General features: G+C 38.4%; 1 protein-coding gene across 1 annotated transcript in view; it reads right to left on the minus strand.

The window, feature by feature from the left end:
- Window positions 1-19,201, minus strand: part of CCDC146 (coiled-coil domain containing 146) — a gene marked incomplete at its 5' end in the record, with an annotated part of 32,616 nt that extends 13,415 nt beyond the window's left edge. Inside the window, 5 exon segments of the mRNA XM_049714812.1 lie at window positions 46-134; window positions 2,648-2,818; window positions 18,075-18,261; window positions 18,908-19,150; window positions 19,152-19,201. Coding sequence (XP_049570769.1) covers window positions 46-134; window positions 2,648-2,818; window positions 18,075-18,261; window positions 18,908-19,150; window positions 19,152-19,201 — 740 coding nt within the window.
- Window positions 19,202-24,288: the final 5,087 nt, after the last annotated feature.

Raw genomic sequence — 24,288 nt, forward strand, 5'->3', positions numbered from 1 at the left:
TTCTTCCCCCAGCCAACTAGATAAGTCCTCATGTAATTCTTTTACCTCCGATGAATTTCTCGTTTTTGCTTCCTGTGTATCCGGATTTCAAGATCCTTTGCTTTGATCTCCCTAGCAATGTTGGCATATTTTTGCTGAAATATAGAAATTAATAGTGAGATTTTAAAAATAGTCTACCACCAACAGCATATGGATACTCCCAGCCTCAACCCATCTCATTACTGTCCATTAAGGACAATTCTATCTTCATCAGCTGGGTCGTGCAGATCACGGGGAAGAGGAAAGGGGGAGGGGGATGAAAATTGCCTGGCCAGCTGAACTGAATCACATTGGCTAGGACAGAAGGTTAATTAAAGGAGAGAAAGATCGAGAGAGGAGGAAAAGAAAGGAGACTGCCCAGGTTGGTTTGAGGAAAAGTTCGGGAAACTTTTGAAGAGCGGAGGAATGATTGTGGACAGCACAGCCGGGGTGGGTGAGTGAGGAATTTGTGGAAGATGGATGAGAGAAGGGGACTTGGAGTCAGTTTTGATAAATGTTACGAGCTGAAGGCTCTGTGATATTTTGTGAGACTGAAGCCATGCTTTTAAAGTGCTTTTCTATTTGTTTGTACGGTGGGTGTGTTTTCCTGCACAATGAAGCGCCATGCTGAGCCTAACCCCATAGGGAGCTGAAAAACAGATTACACATGAATATTTTAAAAGACGGCAGTTATATCTCCAAAGTGCTCAACATATACCAAATGTTAAATGCGCTAGTTACGTTCTTCAAATACAAAGATGCTGGGCCCTTTATCTAGGGTGAGAAACGTATTCAAAGAAGTACAGTATTTTGCTAGTAGAAACCAGAGGAAATAGTTTCTGCTGGCCTTCTCTTAAGGACCGCGAGAGCAAAACCCATATGGTTATTCAAAAGAAACTAGGCATCAGAGCCAAGATTGACATGTAGCAATTTTATGTTGTTCTCAGTGAGAACGGGAGTCAGGAAGAAACTAATATTATTTAAGTAACTGCGTGTATGAAGAATTAAAGAGGTAAAAAATGTAGTGTCATCCCCTCCATCTTGGAGGTAGTAGTAACATTGACTTTCTTTCTCCTTCACCTTTTATCTTAGGGATATGGATGAGAGGTGAAAATAAATAAGATTGACTCTTGTCTTAAGGAAATTATAGTTTATTACAGCCGATCTTTAACAGACTAATTCCCAATGCTAAGAATACTTAAGGAAAACAATATTTTTCCTTTATTGATTTCCATATTTCAAGAGAAATTGATCTTCTTTGAGAGAAATTAGAGAATTGAATTAGCTCATTTAGTAATGAGATTTGGCTGACATAGATTAGTCACACATAGATAACACATGTATCAGTTTTTGAGGTTAATTAAAAAATGGTCTAGTTCATAAAACAGATCCATGTTCCTCGTAGTAAGTATCCCTCTGTCCTCTCCTCTCCTCCTTTTGCTCCTGTTCGTTCTCCCCTCAGGCAGCCTTCTTTCCCCCGTTCCTCCCTGTCCACTGCCTTTCCTTTCTTTACTGAAACGCAACTACCCCATGAACTCTTCTGGGCTTTGCCTCAGCTTCTGGGACCAGGGTCCAAACTGCTCAATAGGGATTAAGTGACCTTCACCACCTGACCTTTCCTGCTCTCTGGTCTCACTGTTTGACACCCTTTTCCCCATTTTCCCATGCCCCAGCCATGCTAAACTTCTTTTAGTTTCTCTCTGTCAAATGTTTTGGGTGGGTGGGTGGGAAATAAACAGTTAAAGGGCAATTTGAATAGTTTGCTGTGGGTTGTGTGATGTAGATCTTCACCCCAGTTTTCTCTCATCTGTATTTAACCTCATGGCTCACGAATGCTTTGATGTGTGAGTTCTTTCTGGAAAACAAGAAGAAATGCTACCCTGTGTGAATGCTTGCTCAGAATTAGACAAAGCTGCAGTCAGAAAGAGCCAACATCTGGGTCACATGGTAAATTCAGGTATTCTATTTTAGTAACATGTCATATCGTATTCATTTTTAACAGGGGACTTCTGGACACAATCCTTATGTGGAATAAATGATTCTAATATTAGAGTTTTAGCTAGCATGATAGGAGGGTTGTTTTTGCTATTGGTTTCCTTGTTGGTTTTGTTTGGGGATGTTGCACTGGGTCAGCTCTGGTACTTTGTCAGGAGCCCAGGAAAGTCATGGGGTGAAGCAGTTACTGAGGGTAATTGTCCTAGGATTGGTTTAAATGATGCTGGCTTGATGAACTTGGGAAGGAGAGTGGTCTAATGCTGTGGCTTCTGAGTTGTTCTGGGCAAATCACAATGGACTATGAGATGGTGGTGAATCACAGACACCTGCGCCTGTGCACCTGTCAGCTGTGTTCCCTGAAGGCATCCACCTTATTCTTACTGAAATTGTCATCTGTTCAAATCCTCTGCTTGTTGTCATTGACCTAGTTCTTTTCCCCTCTAGATTGTTAGTTGTTGCCTGTTGAATCCTTGGAATATTTTTCAGTGCATGATTGGGTTTTGTTTAGGGAAGCTGTATAGTCACTGAACTTGAAGGAGACTTAAAATCATAGTTTTCTGATGAACATTGTATTAAAAGGAGGCTACCCTGGACTCCTGTGGTAATTAGTGGATGGTTACAAAAATGCAGTTACCTGAGCTTTCAGGAAATCCTTGGATTTTTGCTCTTTCTCGTCAATTTTGATTTGAGTCATACGGACAAGGTTGAATACCAGCTCTCGCATGTTTTCTTGCTCCTTTAAAAGCTTGTTTTCTTCAGCAAGTTGCTGTTCTAGTAACTTAGACTCAGCTTCTGATAGGATTTTCTTTTGAAAAAACACAAATATTATAATGCATTATTTGAAAGAATACACTAAGGCCAGTATCTCAGACTACTTTTTAAATTTTCTATGTAGAGATTATTTTGTTAAAACACAAAAAGTAACTCTGCTGCCTTAGCACCAAGTACTTTCTTTATCTTATTAAAAAAATGTGCAAACATGATAACATGTTTAACGCAGAACTTTTTCTTATTCAGACTGTATTTTCAAGTAATTTTTTGAAGAGAAATAAAAGCATGGTTTTTTTGGTTTATATATTTATTTTTTAAAAGCATGTTTTAAAACACTTTGACAGTGGCTTGAATAAGCAAAATTTGAAATTAGATGTGACTGAAATAAAACATTTATTGTTCATTTTTAACCAGTAGGCTTTTTACTTTAAAATCTCATGAATCTCTATAATTTTTGCTGGTTAAAACACATTCTTTTTTTTTTTTTTTCTCCAAATTTTAATATGGGTTTGGCGTGGACTTTGAGATAAAGAAACAGACCCACATTAAGCAGGATCATATTCTCTTTGATGACTCTCCTATTAATGAGGTTTCATGGAACACAGTTAAAAACACAAGTTTGCTTTAATCATTCTTAGATAGAAGCTTACGTGAAAGTTGATACTAACCTGCTGGGTCAAATTCCTCTTAGCCACTTCAACTTCCTTATGGAGCTCTCGCCTTCTCTCAGTTAATGTAGAATCATCTTTAGGGATAGCTTCAATCTGGAAATCAGAGTTGAAAATAGGTATTTATACCTATTGAAAGAAACCTTCAGTGTCATGTAGTCAACCCTGTCACGACCTTTTGCAAATGGTAGGGAAGTTATGATTCTTACTCTTAAAGGAATTGCCTGTTATGCTGAATATTCTTTATAAAGTCACGGTAAACTAAAATATGAAGACTTGTCAAAAATCTATAATTCACCAGCTGCAAATATTCTATTTCTCATTCATTTGGAAATAAAAACTCTTACTAGTAACAGTTGCTAACATTTATAGAGTACGACTATGTGTTAGGCAAAGTTCTAAGTGCTTATATATATGGTCTTATTTAATCCTCACATAACCCCATGAGGTAGGTTATATTATCTCCAATTGTACAGATGAGAATGAGGAACAAAGACATTTAAGCACCTTGCCTCAGTGACGTATGTGCGAACCCAGGCAGTTAGATCCCATGGTCCTAACACTGTATTTTACTGCCTCTCTAACTCATGACTCAGCTCTTTGGAAACATGCATATTCAAATGATATTTATTATACTTATAAAATCTGAATTCATTTATGAAACACTATAGATTTCAAATTAGGAACTATTAACAGAATAGTTGGAACTATTAATAACAGAATAGTTGGCTACTCTTATGTAGTAGTTTGAGTACCCGGAAAGTTCTTACACAAAAGAAAAACCTCTTAACTTTTTTGTTGATACTTGAAACTCCACCATTGTATTTCAGTTGTACTGGCTTGTGCTTTTGTCCTCTGTTGAAGTACTTTGAAGAGAGGGCAACATCTTATTCTATCAGTCTTTGCTGTCTTATTAGGAATGAGCTTATCAGATTCTTTATGATGGAGAAGAGAGCAGAGAGAAGAGGACACGCAGCAACTGATGGGGAAGGAGTACCATCCAGGGTTACAGGAAGGGTTATCTTGGGGTGCTGAGTGCATACTTGACTCAGAGCAGACTTAGAGTTGGATCTTCACACCAAAAGCAATCTGATGTGGTTCATTTCCTACTGTGATAGCACACACTTCTAGGCACCAGGATTGAATATTGACTAAAATTTGTCCCAGGAAGGGAAGATCATACTCTAGTGATTTGAAGGTCACTAAACAGGATCCCTCTGAAGTTTACGCTACTCTTTTGAAGTAGCTGAAGTGTGTCTTTGGATGTCCCACAATCAGGAACCTGTGCATTGGCAGTAGCATCTTTTGTACCCACAGATGCCCAACGACATCCTGCCTTCCATGGCCTCTCCTAGCATGGAGAGCTAGCTGCTGAGAAGCATGCGCTGGACTTAGGAAGATGAGACATGGTCTTGTGAAATCCATGTAACAATATATAGAACTTGTGATTTTGATGAGCAGATGATTGCTACAGCAGGTCAGAAAATGGAGAGCTCAACGTAGAATTGAATAATCAGGAAAGATTTCATGGAAAAGTTAAGAAGCCAGCGAGGAAGACTTTGATTTCTCCTTCTGGAAAGTAGAGTTAATTCTTCCTGGACAGATTGGAGTCCAGCAAGCATCTTGGTGTCTGTCTATTTCTCTGCCACTGGTGTCCAGGAGTGGGCTACTCCAAATGATTTTGCTCCCAAGTGTAGGCAAATCTATACATGTATACTAATGGGGACTAGAGGAGCTTATAAGCTTTCTACAGAAGATATGATGAGAGCACACTCATCAACTACTCTGTCAACTAAAGGCTCCTGACAAATTTTCCTGGATTCAGGTCTCAGACATTCAGGTTTTTTCCAGTGTTTCAAATTACAAACAATACTGCAGTGAATGATACTAATTTTTGAACTCTGGCTAACTGCTTCTCTGACACATTTCTCAACTCTCCACAAACCCACCCCTCTAGTTTCAGGAAGGAATTAAGTATGCTTGGTTTGTGGAAGAGGTAACAAGGTAAGCCATTGGTAGCAGAGAGCCTGCTGGCTGCCTAGCCAATATCTACGCTCCACATTGACCTTACTAACAGAACCCCAAGTTTGTTCAGAGCTGCAATGTATCAAAAACTCTTCAGACTCCTTTGCACTTGGGGGTGACGAGATGAGCCAGGACAGGCCAATAAAATGTAAGTGGAAATCTCCTGGATAGGGCTCCTGGGAAAGTGACTGTTTTCCTGTTAAAAAGACAGAGTCCTCCAAGTCATCTGCCATATGCATCTTGCTCTCTGCCCTTCCCCACTTCTGTGTGATTTTATGCCCAAAGGCAGAATGGCCATTTTGTGACCTTGGAGAAAAAAAATATACATGTTAAAGATGACAGAAGAAAAAGCTAAGAGGATCCTGGACTTTTCATTATGTGAAACTACCTGGTGTGTGCCTATCTCTGGATTTTTTATTATGTGAATAAAACAACCCTCTATTTACTTCAGCTACTGTAATTGAGTTTGTTACTTCTTGCAGCCACATTGTAAACCTAATTGATATACCTTCTGAAAGGAAATCTTTCTAAGGTAATCTGGAAAATGGGCTGGAGTTAGACTGAAGCTTCCGTTAATGGGAAAGGGAAAAAACTGATCAAGTATGAAAGTTCTAATTATGTTCTAATATTGAGGTAATTTACCATTGTTTTTGAGCCCCAAACTGCATATATCAGGTTTTGTAAGCTTATTTATTTTAGTTCTTTGTTTTGATTTTTATAGAGTAGCATTTCATATTTAAAAAAAAAATTAATGTGTGTTCATTGTAACCAAAAATAAATAAATAAAACAGTAAGTAAAGTAAGAAATTAAACATCTTCTGCTCCCCACCTCTACTTCAGATGTTACCAGGAGGCAGCATTAATAGATTGGTGTCTGTTCTTCCTGACATTTTTAATATATGAATAAACATCAGTAACTTTCATAAAGTTAAGAAATTAGACATATTCTGTAGTAAACATCCCAGTTATTTTATATCAGTGAACCTTTCTTTAAGGCTCTGATGTTTTTCTAAAATATTTGAAATTTTCATGAGGGTTGTGGCTCAGAATTCTGGGAGAGTCTCTACAGTCAAAGGCCTAAGAGAATCAAACAACTGTCCCTAGGGGGAAACAAATTTTGAAGAATAGGCTGAGCCCTTCATGCTTATCTTTTTTTATCTTTTTGTTTTCGGATTGCATGCAAGTTTGAAATGTTCATTCAGGCTGGGAGTGACTGGCCTGACCCACTGTTTTCAAGTACTGCCAGCCAGCGTAGGACTATGGCTGGGCTAATTATAAGTCATAAGTTCAAAGAGGAAATTAGTCTGTCCCTGAAACTGAACTAGGACAAAAACATAGACTTTTCTTGAAAGCACTGAAGGAAAAGCATTTTAATATATTTTCATTTCTGTTAGTTCTACATTATATGAGTGTTATTTTATGAGCTTAATAGCTAGAAGTATCCTAATATAAATAGCATTTCTTTATTAAAATATGAACAACTTGTGAGCATTCTACCACAGTTTCCTCTTTGGTGAAGAGCCATTCCTGATATATTTGTGTCCAGTCAGATCAGTCTATAGTGGCAAACCTCATCATCAGAAACAGCATCCAGTTAGCTTTACAGTATCCCACTCTTAAATATAAGTAGATAGATAAGGATTACCAGATATTTGAGAAAAGTTTCTAGTAAGAAAGAGAAAAGAACAAACAAGGACACCAAAACAAACAAAAAACCAGGAAGATGTAATCTGAAGAAAGTTGTAATTTGCAGAAAGAAGAAAAAGATAAAAAACTATCATTAACATTCTCAGTGAGATAAGAGAAGATATGAAGTAAGAATAAGGATACTATAAGAAATAAACAGGAGAAAAAGAGATCATGGAAATTTAAAATATGATAGCACAATGTAAGATTAAATAGAATGACTGGAAGAAAAAGTTGAGGAAATCTCCCTTGTAACAAGTCCAAAAAACAAAAGAATGAAAAATAAAGAAAAAAAATGACAAGAATGTTAAAAGACTCTTTTAGAAGGTCTAACATCTGGGTAATAGGGGTCCCAGAAAGAGAACAATAAAATAAAAGTGGACAAAATTGGAGAAATTATTTAAGACAAAGTCTCAGAATTGAAAGACATGAGTTTCCATATACAGAGAGCCCACTAAGTGTCCAGCACGATGGCTAAAAGTAGAAGCCCCACAAGTGGGAACTTCATTGTGAAATTTTAAAATTTTAGAGGCAAGTAAAAAATCCTACAAGTTTCCAGCATGGAAAAAAAAACAAAAAAAACAACTGGTTTCAAACAAAGTATCAAGTATCAGAATTGACACCAAGTTTCTTAGTAGTGACTTTAGACGATAAAAGACAAATTGATCAATGCTTTCATTATGAGGAAAAATAATTTCCAATTAAAATGTCATATCCACTTAAAGTATTAATTATCTATGAACTAGAGTGAGGATAAAATATGTTCTGACATGCACTTTCTGACACACAGGTCTTAACAAACTACTTTCCATTCACCTTTCTTAGGAAGCTACTGGAAGACATGCTCCTCCCACAAAAAGAGAATAAGCCAAAAGAGAAATAGGAGAGACACATGAAATAGGGGATCCAACATAGGAGAGAGGTAAAAGGAGTCACCAAGATGATGGAGTAAGCCTCCTAAGCTGGGGAGTGTACATGTAGAGAAGTGAGACCAGTTTGTTACAGATCAGAAGGCTGAGAAGGGAAAAGCAGCTTCTGAGATCTGGGAGTTGGCACTCACAGCTGGGCCTTGGTGTTCTCCTACTGAACACAAACAATTTCACAGAAAATCACCATCAGACAAGACGATTCTATGATCATAGAAAAAACCAAGACCACTCTGTATTTGTCTTTGGTCACAGACAAAAGCATGAACATTTTCCAAGCCACAAAATATCACGTATTCCCATCTCACAGTCTTCCTTACCAACTACAGCTTTAGCTTTAATCTAGTCTTTTCTCTTTCTATCTTAAGATTTATTAAGATACTCAATCATAGAATTAACCTCACTTTCTGACAATATTCAAATCTAGGGCAGAGTCCCATTTTCTTAAACCATCCCCCAAAACATATAACACAAGCCCAAATCCTGTAAGGCCTTTCTAATACCCTGTACTGAGATACTCTACTGTTCCCCCTGGTGAGTGTTTTCCCTCCCTTGCTGCAATGAGTAATAAACTCAACTCATTCAACCACGGATATGTTCCTACTGGACTTTGGCTGGAGGTTACCGAAAAGTCTCAAGTGATTTCTTCAAGAAGGTTAAATGAATAGACTACCAAATATGTTTTAACATGCTGAGAGAAAATTTATACAATTAGAGGACAGTTTGGTGTCAAACTAATTATAAGTATACAGAAAACTACAAATAAAAAAAACAGAATGTTTATAAATTTGGGGGAACACAAAATTTTGTAAGTAATTATCTAATATGACTCAGGTGTGAATAACCTTTATTCATAATAATGTAAATATGAAATTTCAAAATTGTTAAAATTATGTCATGAGGCTATTTATTGTGTGGAGGGACAAGAAATGTGTGTGTTGAACAGGGGTATAAAGAAAGCTTAATCCTCACCTTTTATAGTGAGAAGTAAAAATAATCAGGTCTAAAACTGAAAAATCAAGGAGTAGCATTATTAGTATATTACTTAGACTATGAAGATATATCACAAGAATCAGCTAAAGGAATACGACTTGATTAAGACTAGGAAATATATGGTGTATGTGCTGTCATCTATCTTTCTATACCTGAGGCAGACATCACTAATCAACTGCAGAGCTGATAAGACTGCTGAGTCTCAGAATCCTTTGCAACATGGTCACTACAAGGAGCTACCACCAGCTGAACAGAACTGGCACTTGCCTTCCTTGGACCATATGATCTTTATGATTCCTCTCAGTTCTTTCATTCTATGATTATGTAAAATAAAGAACATTGAATGTCTCGGTCAGGTGACACATGAAAGTATCATTTAAAAATATTAATTTAGTAGCAAAATGAGGATAGATTGGACATGAAAGAAACAGAACCTAGGGAGAACAGCTGGTGGGCAGTAGAAGTCATTCAGATGATGCAGAGAGGATACTAAGGCATTTCTGAGCGTTGTCAACAGGGCCTGCAGGTGCCATCCTCTCCATTGGAATGAAATAGCCATATTCAAAGTCTTATCCTGATTATAAAATTTTCTTGAGCCTTTGGAACAGTTTATATGTATACAGGAAGGAAAGCAACATTTATTTATTGGTATCATATTCTTAGTACCACACACCTTCACCTGTGTAATCACTTTTATTCCTTGCAATAATCCCAGTTCAAAGGTTAGAAATGCCTAACATCAGAAGCTGTTCCATGGATCTAGGATTTAAACCTGACTCTGTCTGACTTGAAGCTGATGCTCTCCTCCGTATAGTTCTGTTGTCACAATTGTCTTTAACACTGGAAGGGAGTCATTAAGAGAGAGATGCAGAATCACTTCTAAATCAGAGGAGAGAAAAATGAAACTTCTAGAAAACTACAAATAAAGGAAAAGTGCTGTTGGGAAAGGCAGTCTCCTGCATGCAGTCTTTCCACCCCCACTTGGCCACATAAGAGTGGGCTTTGGGCCTAGAACGCTTCTTTACAAAGCGATAGAGAGTCCACACAGCCTGTGCTGGGTTTATCACCTTGTGTGGGAGTATCTTTCCCTGTTTCAGGCACATTGAGAACTCCTTTGTTCTGCTTAAGCCTGTATGTCAGTGGCCCTCAGGCACACCCCCAGTTTTCAGTATTTCAGACTCCACAAGGTGGGGGGTGGTGGTCAATGTTCCTTTTGCTGTGGTAAGACAGTTGTGAACATAGGCCAATCGCCCTGAGCTAGCTGTCAGGAGAGACTGCTGGCCACGGGGGACCAATGTCCACTATTGAAGCTGATCTTCCTCTGTCTCTTCTTTATGTAGGTAAAGTGTTGTTCCGTCCAGTGCTTGACTATTGTGTTTTCCTTGGTGACTCCAATACCAAGATGCAACGGGCCTCCTCCCCAGGACTGGTAAGTGGTGCATGGCGTTCTGCTCCCTTGGGATTGATGACCTGCATGGTATACAGCTTGACATGTACGTACAGAAAGTGACATATTTACTTGGTTATAGGATTTTGTTGTTGTCACAATCTTGGGCATGGTTTTGTGTTTAGAAAGAGAATAACCTTGCAGAGTCATACTATTCCAACCCTTAAAACATGACGGTGAATGTCAGAGCAAAACCTCTAGTCACTGAGGGGACTGTATTAAAGTGTAGATATGGGGTTTTATTTCTCTTCAGGGCCAAATGGAAGTCAACAGGAGCCACGATTAAATGCAGAGGTGTACTGTAATGTATAGTATGATTTCCTGAGAGTGTGATGTCTTCGATTAAGGAATCCTCCATATTCCAATTTGTCATTGTTTTACCTAACCCCAGCAAAGACTCTCTCCCTATGGCAGGCCCATATTCTCTTTTTTTTTTTTTTAAAGCCCAATAAAAATCATATATATTTCTTGGTACTGCATGACCAACTGTATTTCAACATACAGAAACAAACAGAGCCCACTCTACTTTAGTAATTAGATGGTAGAGCACTTAAGGCTTCTCTTGATTAAAAGCCAAGAATCTTATTTGCATTTCTTTGAAGGAAAAAACCATAATAAGGACAAACTATTGGCAAAGTGATGGACCAAACAGAGAGGAAATTATAATTACAGACTTCAGAGTTCAGTTTAGGATGTATATGTGTGTTGCTTTTATTTTATTTTATTTTTTTTACACTTTTCACACATCTCATTTATTTATCTATTTTGGATATATTTCATTTTTTTATTGAAGTATAGTTGATTTACAATGTTGTGTTAATTTCTGCTGTACAGTAAAGTGGTTCAGTTATACATATATATACATTCTTTTTTTGAATATTCTTTTCCACTATGGTTTATCACAGGATATTGAATATAGTTCTCTGTAATATACAGTAGGACCTTGTTGTTTATCCATTCTATATATAATAGTTTGCATCTGCTAATCCCAAATTCCCAATTCCTCCCCAACTGCGCCACCAGGGAAGCCCCCATCTGTATGTATTCTTAACAGAAATGTCTATTTAGTTCTTCTGCCTATTTTTGGATTGGGTTGTTTGTTTTTGTTGTTGTTGAGTTGTATGAGCTGTTTGTATATTTTGGAAATTAATCCCTTGTTGGTTACATCATTTGCAAATATTTTCTCCCCTTTCATAGGTTGTCTTTTCGTTTTGTTTATGGTTTCCTTTGCTGTGCAAAACCTTGGAAGTTAGATTAGGTCCCATATTTTTTATCTTTGCTTTTATTTCTATTGCTTTGGTAGACTGTGTATGTTACCTCTTAAGTGAGAGTTTGAGGAGTAGGGATTATTTATCCATTTGGTGTGGGATATATAGGCCCCTGTTGTGTTCCCTGAACAGTTAGAGTTACCCCAAGTAGTTCAGACTCTTAAACATATGCACTCACCCTTGGTTCTTTATACTCCGTGAAAAATTGCCTCTTCTAGTCATTGGTCATTCTTTTCTCTTCCATCTGATTTTTCTTTTATCAGTTTTACCTGAATACACTTTCCAGTCTACATTCATTGACCAAAAAAATAATCTTGCAATGAACATTTTTTTTAGTCATTTAAACCATTATCTTCAACTCTCTTTTTCTTTTTTGAAGTAGGCACTAGGCCATTATTTAGTTTTATTTTATGAACACTCAAACTTTCCAAAATGTACAAATCAGTTGCCTTGAGAGGAATGCCAGAACCCCAGCTATTCTGAGCTGAGAAGCCAGCACAAGGAGAGAGATCCTAGAGCATTCATCAAAGTAAAGTAAGTGACCAGAGCAAGTGAGGCTGGATTATTTCTTCCAAAATGACTTTGCTTTTCAGTTTGGTGTTTCAGTTTGGTGTTCCTGGGAGCAGCAGAGTCCTGGACTCAGGATATGGTCGGTCATTTCTACTTTGCATTAAATGCTTACTCCTGTGTGCTTTGTGTTGGGAGCAAATTAGCAAGATTCTCCTCTCAATCCAGAATTGAGTTTAGACACTGAGCACTACTGCCTACTCCCCACAACCTCATGTTTCTTACCATGGAGGTGGTCCTTTTACCAGTGGATGGAGGCCCCTGGCCAGTGAGGTATCCTCTACTATGCTTGGAACTTACTGGGCAATGAGCGCCACTGAGGTGAGCCTTTGAGTGAAGGCAGAAAACAGGGTTCAGAAGGTCTCCTTGTTTCTAATTATAGCTTCTCAAATAGGCTGCATTTATTTCCACATCCCCAGTGGCTGTGTGTCACATGTAGTTAGCACTACTGTTGTTACTAAGAGGTAACATGTCCACTTGCTGTCTGCCTGGGAAGGTGTTAAAGGTTGTATATTCATTATCAAATTTTTTTTCAGTTTTAATATTTTTTAAATTGAAGTATAGTTGATTTACAATGTGTTAATTTCTGCTGTACGGCAAAGTGATTCAGTTATACATATATATATATACACATTCCTTTTTAATATTATTTTCCATTAAGGTTTATCATAGGATATTGAATATAGTTCTCTGTGCTATACAGTAGGACATTGTTGTTTCTAATTTTTTTATTTAAAAAAATTAGCTATAGTTGATTTACAATATCGTGTTAGTTTCAGGTGTACAGGTTCAGATTCTTTTCCATAATAGGTTATTACAAGATATTGAATATAGCTACCTGTGCTATACAGTAAATCCTTGTTGTTTACCTATTTTATATATGTGGGTATTTATCTGTTAATCCCATACTCCTAATTTATCCCTCCCCCTCCCCTTTCCACTTCGGTAACCATAATTTTTTTCCTATATCTGTGAGTCTATTTCTCTTTTGTAAATAAGTTCATTTGTATCATTTTTTTAGATTCCACATATAAGTGATATCATATGATATTTGTCTTTCTGTGTCTGATTTACTTAGTATGATAATCTCTAGGTCCATCCATGTTGCTGCAAATGGCATGATTTCATTTTTTTATGGCTAATATTCTGTGTGTGTATGTATGTGTGTGTATGTGCATATATATATATATAACATCTTCTTTATCCATTCATCTGTTGATTGGACACTTAGGTTGCTTCCATGTCTTGGCTATTGCAAAAGTGCTGCTATGAACATTGGGGTGGATATATCTTTTCAAATTAGAGTTTTCATCTTTTCTGGATATATGCCCAGGAGTGGGATTGCTGGATCATATGGTAGCTCTATTTTTAGTCTTTTAAGGAACCTCCACACTGTTGTCCATAATGCTTGTACCAATTTACATTCCCACCAACAGTGTAGGAGGGTTCCCTTTTCTCCACACCTTCTCCAGCATTTATTATTTGTAGACTTTTTGATGATAGCCACTCTGACTGGTGTGAGGTGATACTTCATTATAGTTCTGATTTGCATTTCTCTAATAATTAGCAATGTTGAACATCTTTTCATGTGCCTGAGGGCCACCTGTATGTCTTCTTTAGAGAAATGTCTGTTTAGGTCTCTGCCCATTTTTAATTGGGTTGTTTGTTTTCTTTTTTTTTTTATATTGAGCTGTATGAGCTGCTTGTATATTTTGGAAATTAATCTCTGTCGGTTGCATTATTTGCAAATATTTTCTCCCAGTCCATTGGTTGTCTTTTCGTTTTGTTTATGCTTTCCTTTGCTTTGCTAAAGCTTATATGGTTGATTAGATTCCCTTTGTTTATTGCTTTTATTTCTATTGCCTTGCAAGACTGACCCAAGAGAATTTATGTTAGAGAATGTTTTGCCTATGTTTTCTTCTTTTTTTTGTAATTTATATATTTATTTTTGGCTGCATTGGGTCTTCGTTGCTGCACGTGGGCTTTCTCTAGTTGTGGTGAGAGGGGGCTACTCTTTGTTGCAATGCGCGGGCTTCTCATTGTGGTGGCTTCTCTTGTTGCGGAGCACAGGCTCTAGGCACGCGGGCTTCAGCAGTTGTGGCTTGCTGGCTCTGGAGCACAGGCTCAGTAGTTGTGGCACACAGGCTCAGTTGCTCCGTGGCATGTGGGATCTTCCCGGACCAGGACTCGAACCCATGTCCCCTGCATTGGCAGGCAGATTCTTAACCACTGCTCCACCAGGGAAGCCCCTGCCTATGTTTTCTTCTAGAATTTTTATGGTTTCATGTCTTATATTTAAGTCTTTAAGTCATTTTGAGTTTATTTTTGTGTATGGTGTCAGGCAGTGTTCTAATATCATTGATTTACATGAGGCTGTCCAGCTTTCCCAACACCACTTGCTGAAGAGACTGTTTTTTCTCCATTGTATATTATTGCCTCCTTTGCTGAAGATTAACTGACTGAAGATGTGTGGGTTTATTTCTGGGCTCTCTATTCTGTTCCATTGATCTATATGTCTGTTTTTGTGCCAGTGCCATGTTGTTTTGATTACTGTAGCTTTGTAGTATTGTCTAAAGTCTGGGAGGGTTATGCCTCCAGCTTTGTTATTTCTTGGGAGGTCCATATTCTACCTGCCCATGCCTAGACTTGGCAAATGCTTCAGGGAGGAAAAAGCCTACCTGTCTCTGTTCACCTATGAAGTGTTTATGCTGTTTTAGAATTTACTTCCCACAACTCTCATATGTCTTTATAAAATATCTGATTTTTAGTTTATCCATTTTTTCTGGCTACTATGACAGGAACCATGGTCTACTGCAATATTTCATATCTTACCTGGAAGTATAAATGGCAGAATTACATTTTATATTATGTTTATGTACCCCTTCTATTTTATTTAATAGAGATTTTCTGGTAGAGACCAACTTAATTTTGTTTAGGGTGTGTCATATTTTAGAACGAATATTGTGACTTTTATCAGTGTATAACTGCTTTTGAGATCACTAATAGGTATTTCTCTAAGTGACAAATTATCTTACTGCTTCTATTTATCTTTTACTTTTAAGGGTAATGTTTTGTTGAGTCAGCATTAGCAAATATTTAACAGAGTGACTTTATTTACTACTGGAATCACCACAATAGATTACTAAAGGCAATGATAATTTTTTTCCTATTATTGTTTAAAGAAATCTTACTTATGGTTATTTGGTCAATAAACAGGGATTGTATTATCAATAAAAACAACATTTGCTGCTCCTAAGAGCTTCCTACTCATCACATCTAGGATTCCACTAGGTCTTAGAAGAAATGTTTTAGCTGCTAATCACTGTAAATCTCACCGTGATTGAGGTGGAGTACCAGAAGGTCTGTGTTTACCCAAAGTTCCAACTTAACATCCTAATGTGAAAGGCTTTGGGCTAAAATAGAATAGCTTGTAGTTAGCCAATACTTCCAGTAAGAATAACTTGAAAAGTTGGATTTAAAAAATATATGTGAACGTATGAGAGTTGCAAAGGTAAATAGAGTTAAAGTCTTCAAAGGTTCTAGCATTATCCAGGAAGTAGTAAAAGAATTTTTACTGGACTCTAATTTAAGGATGAATGGTGTCATCTTTAGGATAACCACTCGGGATGGAAAGAGAATGCAAAACTAATGTATATCAAAAATGGGGAAAATAGAACAATAGAAAATAGAAATTGAACAATTCATCTTTTTGATTAACCCGAAAGAAGAAAAGATAGGAGAGAAAATGAGACATACAATAGATGGGACAAAGAAAAAGCAATAGTAATACGGTAGACATAAGCCCAAGTGTATCCATAATTACTTTAAATGTTTTTGGACTAAATACAAGAACTGAAAGGCATAAGTTTTCAGACTAGATATTAAAAAGTATATCCTGCATATGAAAGACACACCTAGATGAGGACAAAGAGAGAATGAAAGTAAATGGTTGGATAAGGAAATAATCATGCAAAATCTAACAACAACAACAAAAGAACTAGTGTAATGGTTGATTGTACTAATATCAGACAATGTAAACTTTTATGGAAAAAAGCATTTCTATAGTTTAAAATATTTCATTGTCATAAAAGAATCAATCTACATGCAGGAATTTTAATAAAACTATTAAAAGTAGATGAGAAACATAAATACTGTTGTTTTATTTAATAATAACAAATAACTGTTCTATTTGTTTTGCAAAATTGTGAAAAGCACATTTTGCCCCATTGAGATAGGAAAAAAGGTCCATGAGTGCCATCTGACAGCAAGACCAAGACCTAGTTATTTAGAATACTCATAACTCTAACCATTTATTTTCACACTTTGCTAAATCTTGGTCTTTCAATCAGGATAGGCTAGGTTATGCTAAAGAAACAAGCCCAACTATCATGGCTCAAAAGCCTGTGGCCAGTCAAGGTGATTCTCCACGACCACAGTTGGCTCAGCATTCCTGGATGCTTCCATTTACAGCACTTCCATGTCACCTTGTACTTCCACAATGGCCACGGGATGGGGGAAAGAGCTAGAGGGTCTCACACTGCTCCAGGATGGAAGGAACATGTGTCATTTCTGCCCACAATCCGTTGGCCAGAACCAATCATATGACCCTGCTCAATGACAGAGGGTACAAGGAAGTATAAACCTTCCATATTCCCAGAAGGAGAAGAGCATTAGGCTTATAGGTTAGGATCAGAAGTGTCTACCATAGCTGGAAACTCCTGTTTACATGTCTGAGGTCATGAACCTCCATAAGGTCAGGGACCATGACAATCCTGAAGAAAACAGGTATGATTTCTGTACCCCCAGCTGCTTCATCTCAGAGACTGATCTCATTTTCACCAAAGGAAGCACTGACTAAGGCCTGGGCACAGGGATGCAGCCCTCTCAACAATCCACTGCCTTTTAGCACTGCTCGGTTGATTAGCACAGGGAGTGCCACGTGAGAGAGGAGGGAATCAGAGGCAACAGGACCAAAACCCCTCCATTTGGGAGTGCAGAGGTAGTAAGAAAGTAACAGCTATACTGAGCATTCTCTGGTTGTAGTACACCTCTGATACTGCACAAAATTATCCAGGTAGCCAGACATTGGGTTCTGCTGGCCCTTGACTAATTGGAGGTACAGGCTGACTGTCCATCTATATTTACATGATCGGATCTTGTTTCTGACTATTGTAGTCTACAGTGACACCATTCTGGATCTGACTCTTTCAACTACTTCAAACATAGTGGTCCACTTGGTCCTACCCTGTAATGAACCCGTTAGCTCTTCCAGAGCCGGATGGCCAAACTGCCTCCCCTGGCCAGGCTGCTGCTTGATCCCAATAAGACATGTCTCTAATCTTGGGCTAACGAAAAGATTGAAACATACTATAAGACAGAGCCTCTATAACAGGTTTGATCCATTTTAAAGTTATCTTTTCTCTGTTCTTTTCCTTTCCCTCTTTCTTTATTGACAGCAAAAACAAATTCTTGAAATATTTTTGCTTAAAAAAGACAGTACTGAGGGAATTCCCTGGCGGTCCAGTGGTTAGGACTCTACGCTCTCACTGCCAAGGGCCTGAGTTCAGTCTCTGGCTGGGGAACTAAGATCCCACAAGACGCACCAGCGCGGCCCAAAGGAAAAAAAAAAAAAAACAACCAAACCAAAAAACCCAAAAAACAAAAAGACGTCGCAGAGCTTACAAACCCGATAGTGGTGTTTAGCACCCACCTCTAACAGAAGCCTTTGTTGCAGTGCTTGTGTTTGAGTGAGTGCATCCCAGGACACTTTAAAGAGTAGCTCCATTTTTTTTAAATTTCGAAAATCTCGCTCTTTCTCTCTCTGCTTACGGGAAAGTTCATCATGGTAGTTTTGCTTGTCAGTGAGACAGTTTCGTAAATTGAGATCCAAGATCCCTCTGTTCCGGGTAAAAAGAGAATATGAAAGTGATTTGTCATCAACTGCCCTTCATGTTTTTCAAGACAGTGTGCTCAGCAGGTGCATAAGGAATTATTTTCATGCTAGAATCAAATTGTAAGTAATGCGCAAAGCAGTTCTGTTTGCGAGTTCTTGTCAGAGTCACAGCCACTAAAAAAACCCCAAATGGAAGAGCAAATTGGCAGAGGCAGAAGTTTCTAGTCTCCCTGAAATTTTGCTTAAAAATGGAAAATAACACTCTGCCAGAGACTCATACCACAAAATTGCTCCCATTAGGAAAAAATCATGATCACCTCAGAATACAATAATTTTCAGGGAAAAAAGTCCCTCCATTATAGCACACTCCAGTGATAGAATTTCCCTGAGGCATGTTTTAGAAACTGAAAAAAGTGCGATAGATTGTGTCCTTAAGTTTTTGGGCACAGGAAATTGAGGGCAGTGAAGAATAAAGGATGGAGAAATACTTTGAAATGCTTTATTTAATAATATATTTTTATTAATGGTAAAAATGTAAACTTCTATAAGAATGTTTATTGAATCAATATAAATGTTTGAGATTATGTTTTGAATCCTCAAATACAAATTGAAGAAAATTTAGATGACAGAAACACATTAATATAACTAACCTTTCAGTTAGTGAAGTTGCTTCATTCTCTCTGGTTAATTCCAGTAGCTTGACCAACTGGTTATACTCTTGTTCTTTAATTTCAAGCAAGGCTCGTTTGCCTTCAACTTCCTTTATTGTGTCCTCCTTTTCTTCCATTACAGCGTTAATTTTGGTTTCAACTTTCTTTAGGGAGTCATTTAGCTCTTTGAGTTCATATTCCACGACCAGTTTTTTCTTTTCCATTTCTCTGTGAGGGATACATACATACACATATACATTTGTGCCCAACACACACATGAGTTTGCCTTATTTTGAGCCCAGGCTGTCTACCTATTTTTACTTTCTGACCAGGCAACAGAAGGGCTAGTCACAAATTCAGTGATCTCAGAAGTGGGGTGAAGACCACAGATGAGTGGGACTGAGGGGATATCTCCATTGAGTGCCACTGAGGGCAGGAATTTGTCCAGCCTCCCCACTTTCTCCCCAGATCCCCACTGCTACCGTCTCCTGGGATTCTGCCCTCATCCTGACCAGCCTCCCTGAATTGAGGTAAATTTCTCAACTTTGGTGCTAGTGGGCTTGGCTTTTAGAAACGTTACTAGTGTCTGCTGCTTTTTTTCTCTCTTCTTTTAAGATCAGTCACCAGAGCAATCATAGTACTTCTCCAGATTTTTGTATCTTCACTTATCTTTACCCTTTTCGGTTCCTCTAAACCTTGAGAATTCCTCAGTGACTTCTGCCTCCAAATCTGCTCTGAATGCTTGGGGGTCTTACACACGTGAATAGCTGGCAAGTGAAGAGTTACTGTCACTTGGGCTTTAGGCATCTGGCTGGCCAACATATATCTAGACCATGAAACTCTACACAGTTCCAATCATTTATTCCATACACAGATCTGTTAAAGTCAGTTGGTGTTCTCCATAGAGATATGATATAAAATTGGAAAGAGAATATTGTCCCAAAATTAAGACATAAATGCTAGGAATGACAGTAATGTGCTGCACTACATTCTCCTGAAGAACTTGATATATACAACCTAGACAGGACCAAATGCAGATATTTCTAAAATTATAACAGTAATTCGGTGTGTTCAGTGGTTAATATTCTTGTTTTAGCATGCACACATAACTTGGGGGAGCGTGGGCTGGGAGGGATAAAAAATAAAATTAAGCCATACACTTTTTTGCGTGTTGTTTTTTCTATCTCTTTTCCAATTTGTACAGGAATGGATTGATGGTGGACCTCTTCAGCCTAGTAAAGAAATGCAACCATGTTAAATTATGTAGTCTTGGACCAGAAGCAGTCAAGCAAATTAAACAGGAAAGAGAAAAGAACTACGAGGTGTAGAATTCTTACTGCCTGTCCTGTACTATGCAGTGTGCTTTAATTATTCCATTTAATATTCATAATGACCTTACAAGATGGTAATGGTTGTTACCATTTTAAAGAGGAGCTAACTGAGTGTAACACATCCTCTGGGCGCTCTGCATAGATTCCCTTTATGGAGGTACACCCATCCCTCAGAGGTTGCAGAGGCTGCTGACAGCTCATGCTTGTTCTCTCCACAGGATTGCCATGGCTGGCAGAGCTGCCTTGTCGGGGGATGGGGGGTGGAAGGTGGAGGGGAGCAGGCTGTGACCCATGTGGAGATATAGCAGCCCATCCCTCTGCCTCAGGGTGGAGCAACCACTGCGGTGCAATTCATGGCATCAGGTTGCCAGGAGGGTTCTCCTGAAACCGAATTTTGGCCCGCTTCGAACCCCACCTCTAGCCTGTTTCCCTCGCTACCCTATGGGATTCTCCTTAGAGCTCCTGCTCAGTGAATACTTGTCTTAATCTCTGCTTCTAGGGAACCCTGCCTAAGACCGAGGCTAAGTGAAGGTACATAATTTTCCCAAACTCACACAGCTTGTAAATGGCAAGGCCAAGATCAGAAGCTCGTTTTGTCTCGTGCCACTTTGCACCGTGCTCTGTGGATTCGCGGAGGATTCACTTTTAGCCTCAAGGATCTTATGTACGTGGCAGGGGTTGTGGAAGAGCCCCTTCCTGCCTGAGGATCACACTGGACTTTGGGGTCTGGCGTAACACAGATGCTTGGGGTTGAGGACATCCCTGCAGTGTGGTGCGTTTCTCCCTGGGATCTTGCTCAGTCTTGAGGCAGATCTAAATTTTGTGAGGCTGAAACTTGTACAATTTGGGGAGCTCTTTTTTTTTTTTAAAAGTATTATATATTTATTTATTTATAAAGTTATTTATTTATTTATGGCCGCTTGGGGTCTTCGTTGCTGCGCACAGGCTTGTCTAGTTGCGGCGAGCGGGGGCTACTCTTCATTGTGGTGCGCGGGCCTCTCATTGCGGTGGCTTGTCTTGTTGCAGAGCACGGGCTCTAGGCACGTGGGCTCAGTAGTTGTGGCTCGCGGGCTCTAGAGCGCATGCTCAGTAGTTGTGGCACGCGGGCTTAGTTGCTCTGTGGCATGTGGGATCTTCCCGGACCAGGGCTCGAACACGTGTTCCCTGCCTTGGCAGGTGGATTCTTAACCACTGTGCCACCAGGGAAGTCCTGGGGAGCTCTTTTTAAGAAAAAGAATCAACAGTTATAAATGATACTTAGGTTCAGGACCTTGGTGGTGGTTCGTGCATGTGAAGCCTTAGTTTCATTGGGTTCCTTGTAAATTCACCCGTGCTCAGTGCCTGTGTTCTGGGTGGCATCTGGGTACATCTTGGCCGACTGCTCTGACTCTTAAGGAAAAGGAGGTCAAAGTGAATCATAACTGTCCTCTAAGCCAAGGTGTCTCAGATGTAGTTTTAAGACATAAGTCTAGGTTACTTCGATTGTTTCGAGACCTATTATACAAAGGTTTCAAAATAAAATGAAATTTAATTATCTCCTAAAACATAAATACAGGCCCTGCATCACTTTCACGGTGAGAGGGAAGTGAAGTGGAATCAAACAAAGAAGGATGCAGTAATAACAGTATACAAAAGAGGTTAGAACATTTGCTTGCTCTTGAAGGAAGTGACTGTGTTTGTGACACTCATTTCCAATATTGAAGAATGCTTGCTGAGGTTTAGAGAGGCCTTTTCCCCAGGTCAGGACTCCAATTTAGAGTGATGCTACCAAACACTCCAGAGTCTTTTGTGAATTCCCAGAGCCCAGGTTTAGTTTGATAGGATCAGTCACAATGCAGAACATTTCAGTGTGTGTGTTTTGGTCTTTGTCAAACATTTGCAGTCAATCTTCATACCCATGCCCCTTTATGTCCTTGCAGGCACAATGTTTAAATATTTATGAGCTGTGAGTAACATACCTTTAAGGTGACCTGAGATTCGAACAATTCTTCTAGTTCCTTCTGCTCCTTTAGTAATTGCTTTTGCTTGGATGTCAAATCTTCCCGTAAATTTTTAATTTCTAATTTCTTCTGCGTTACTTCCTTACGTAATTCTTCAGTGCTTTCTTTCAATATTCTCATCTTCTCCATTTCCTTTAAAAGTCATGAAAATTATCAGATTATACAGAGTCTGAGCAAACATTTGTCTTCTTAAAAATCAAATTAAAAATAATTTTACTCACCATCTTGATTATATTTGTTTTGAGATTCATGAATGATTTCTTGTGCAGTTAAATGCAACTTATTATTTCTGACCTCTTCAATAAAGGCATGGCAATTATACTGCGTGTGTTAAACATTTCACATTAGATTTGAACTCATTTTTAAATTAATGCTCTTTTTTATCTTCCTACATTTTAAGTGTTTCCTTTTTCTGAGTTCATATTTATTTCATACCAAAAAGCGTTAGTAAAAATTCCCAGCCTTTTTTCTAGTAGCTTTGTGATTTGGCAACACCAGATGCAAATAACCTTTGAATATCAGGTTTATGGTTTTCCTGAGTCACACATGAGAATTAAAGATTAGGAAGTTTATATTTGGAATATCGTATCCTTGGTACTCCTTAATCCCCTGCTCTCTTATTAAGACTACTTCTTTAACTCAGGCACATTATCCCCAAATGCCCTCTGCCCCAGACTCCTAACAGGTCTTTGTTTCCCATGACTGATTTTCTGGGGAGTGTTTGACTTGTGAGAGAGAAGCCTTCTTATACTCAGAAGGTCCACACATTACTAATGACTTAGTGGAAGGATCCATTTCTGCTCTGGCCTTTCTGCATATCACCCTCGTCCTCCTCCACTGTGGCTTCGAGGGTAAAATTGGTGATCCTATGGTCAGGAACTAAAATCCACAGTGCTTTTTCCCACAGAATCTGTGTTGAAAATGATGGTTAGGAATACTTGTGTACTAGTATATAATATATACATAATTATATTAATATATAATATGATGTATCAATATATTCATACTCATATATATTATAGCATTTTACTCTATGCATATAGAGTAAAGGCATTTTACTCTATGCCTTGGAATTAGACCACCAACAACATACTTTTTAAATAGAACCATTTAGAAGGTGAAAGCAATGCAAAGTGTGATGATCTCTGTATTTACTTTCTATGATAGATTGCAAAAAAAGGGACATAAATTCCTCCTATTTTTGTTTGCATGCCTCTTTGCAATATGTCTTTGTCCTTATTCCCATTAAGAGGTAGGACCTATTTCTCTCCCCATTGATTCTAGATGTGACCATGCGACTTGCTTGGACCAATGTGATGTTACCAACAGTGATCTAAGCAGAGGCTTGAAAAGTGCGTGTGTTGGGGTTTGCCCTCTCTTGAGACTCTCTGTCTCTTTCCTGAGACTGGAAACCCTTCCACCGTCATGAGAGTAACCAGTGACATGTGACCTTAGATCAACTAGCGGCCCAACTGGCTGACATATGAATGAAGCCATCCTAGGCCTTCCAGCCCCAAATGAGCCAGCTCAGACCAGAAGAATTCAGAACTGAGGAAAATAAGAAACGGCTGTTGTTTTAAACCACTATGTTTTGGGGCAGTTTGTTAGGCAGGAATGAATAAGTGATACACCTTTATAAAAAATTCTTGTAATAAGCTTGAGACAGTCAGGAAGCTATGAGAGTAATAACTATAGCAAAAATAATGTTTTTAAGTGCCAACCATTTTTTCTTCTGAAAACAAAGCAGATATTGTCCAACTAAACATAACCTGAACTAGATGCCAAACAGCTAAATCCTGTAATAGGCACCACTTATGTTTACTGTAAAAGTTATGCAGATATTCCTTTCAGCACCATCCATTGTTAAGATTTCTGGGTCTTTCAAATGTTTCAGGGTATGGTTGTTGTGATAAACGTTAATATTTATCAAAAGGGATGTTTCAATCCAGCCGTATTTAACAAAGTCTAGATCATCTAAGACTTACTCCTGGCTTAGGTATCTTCTCGATTTCCTTTATTATGAGGCTTTTCTCTTCCATTAAGCTGCAAA

Source organism: Orcinus orca, chromosome 9, assembly GCF_937001465.1.
Source record: "Orcinus orca chromosome 9, mOrcOrc1.1, whole genome shotgun sequence".
Lineage (NCBI taxonomy): Eukaryota > Metazoa > Chordata > Mammalia > Artiodactyla > Delphinidae > Orcinus > Orcinus orca.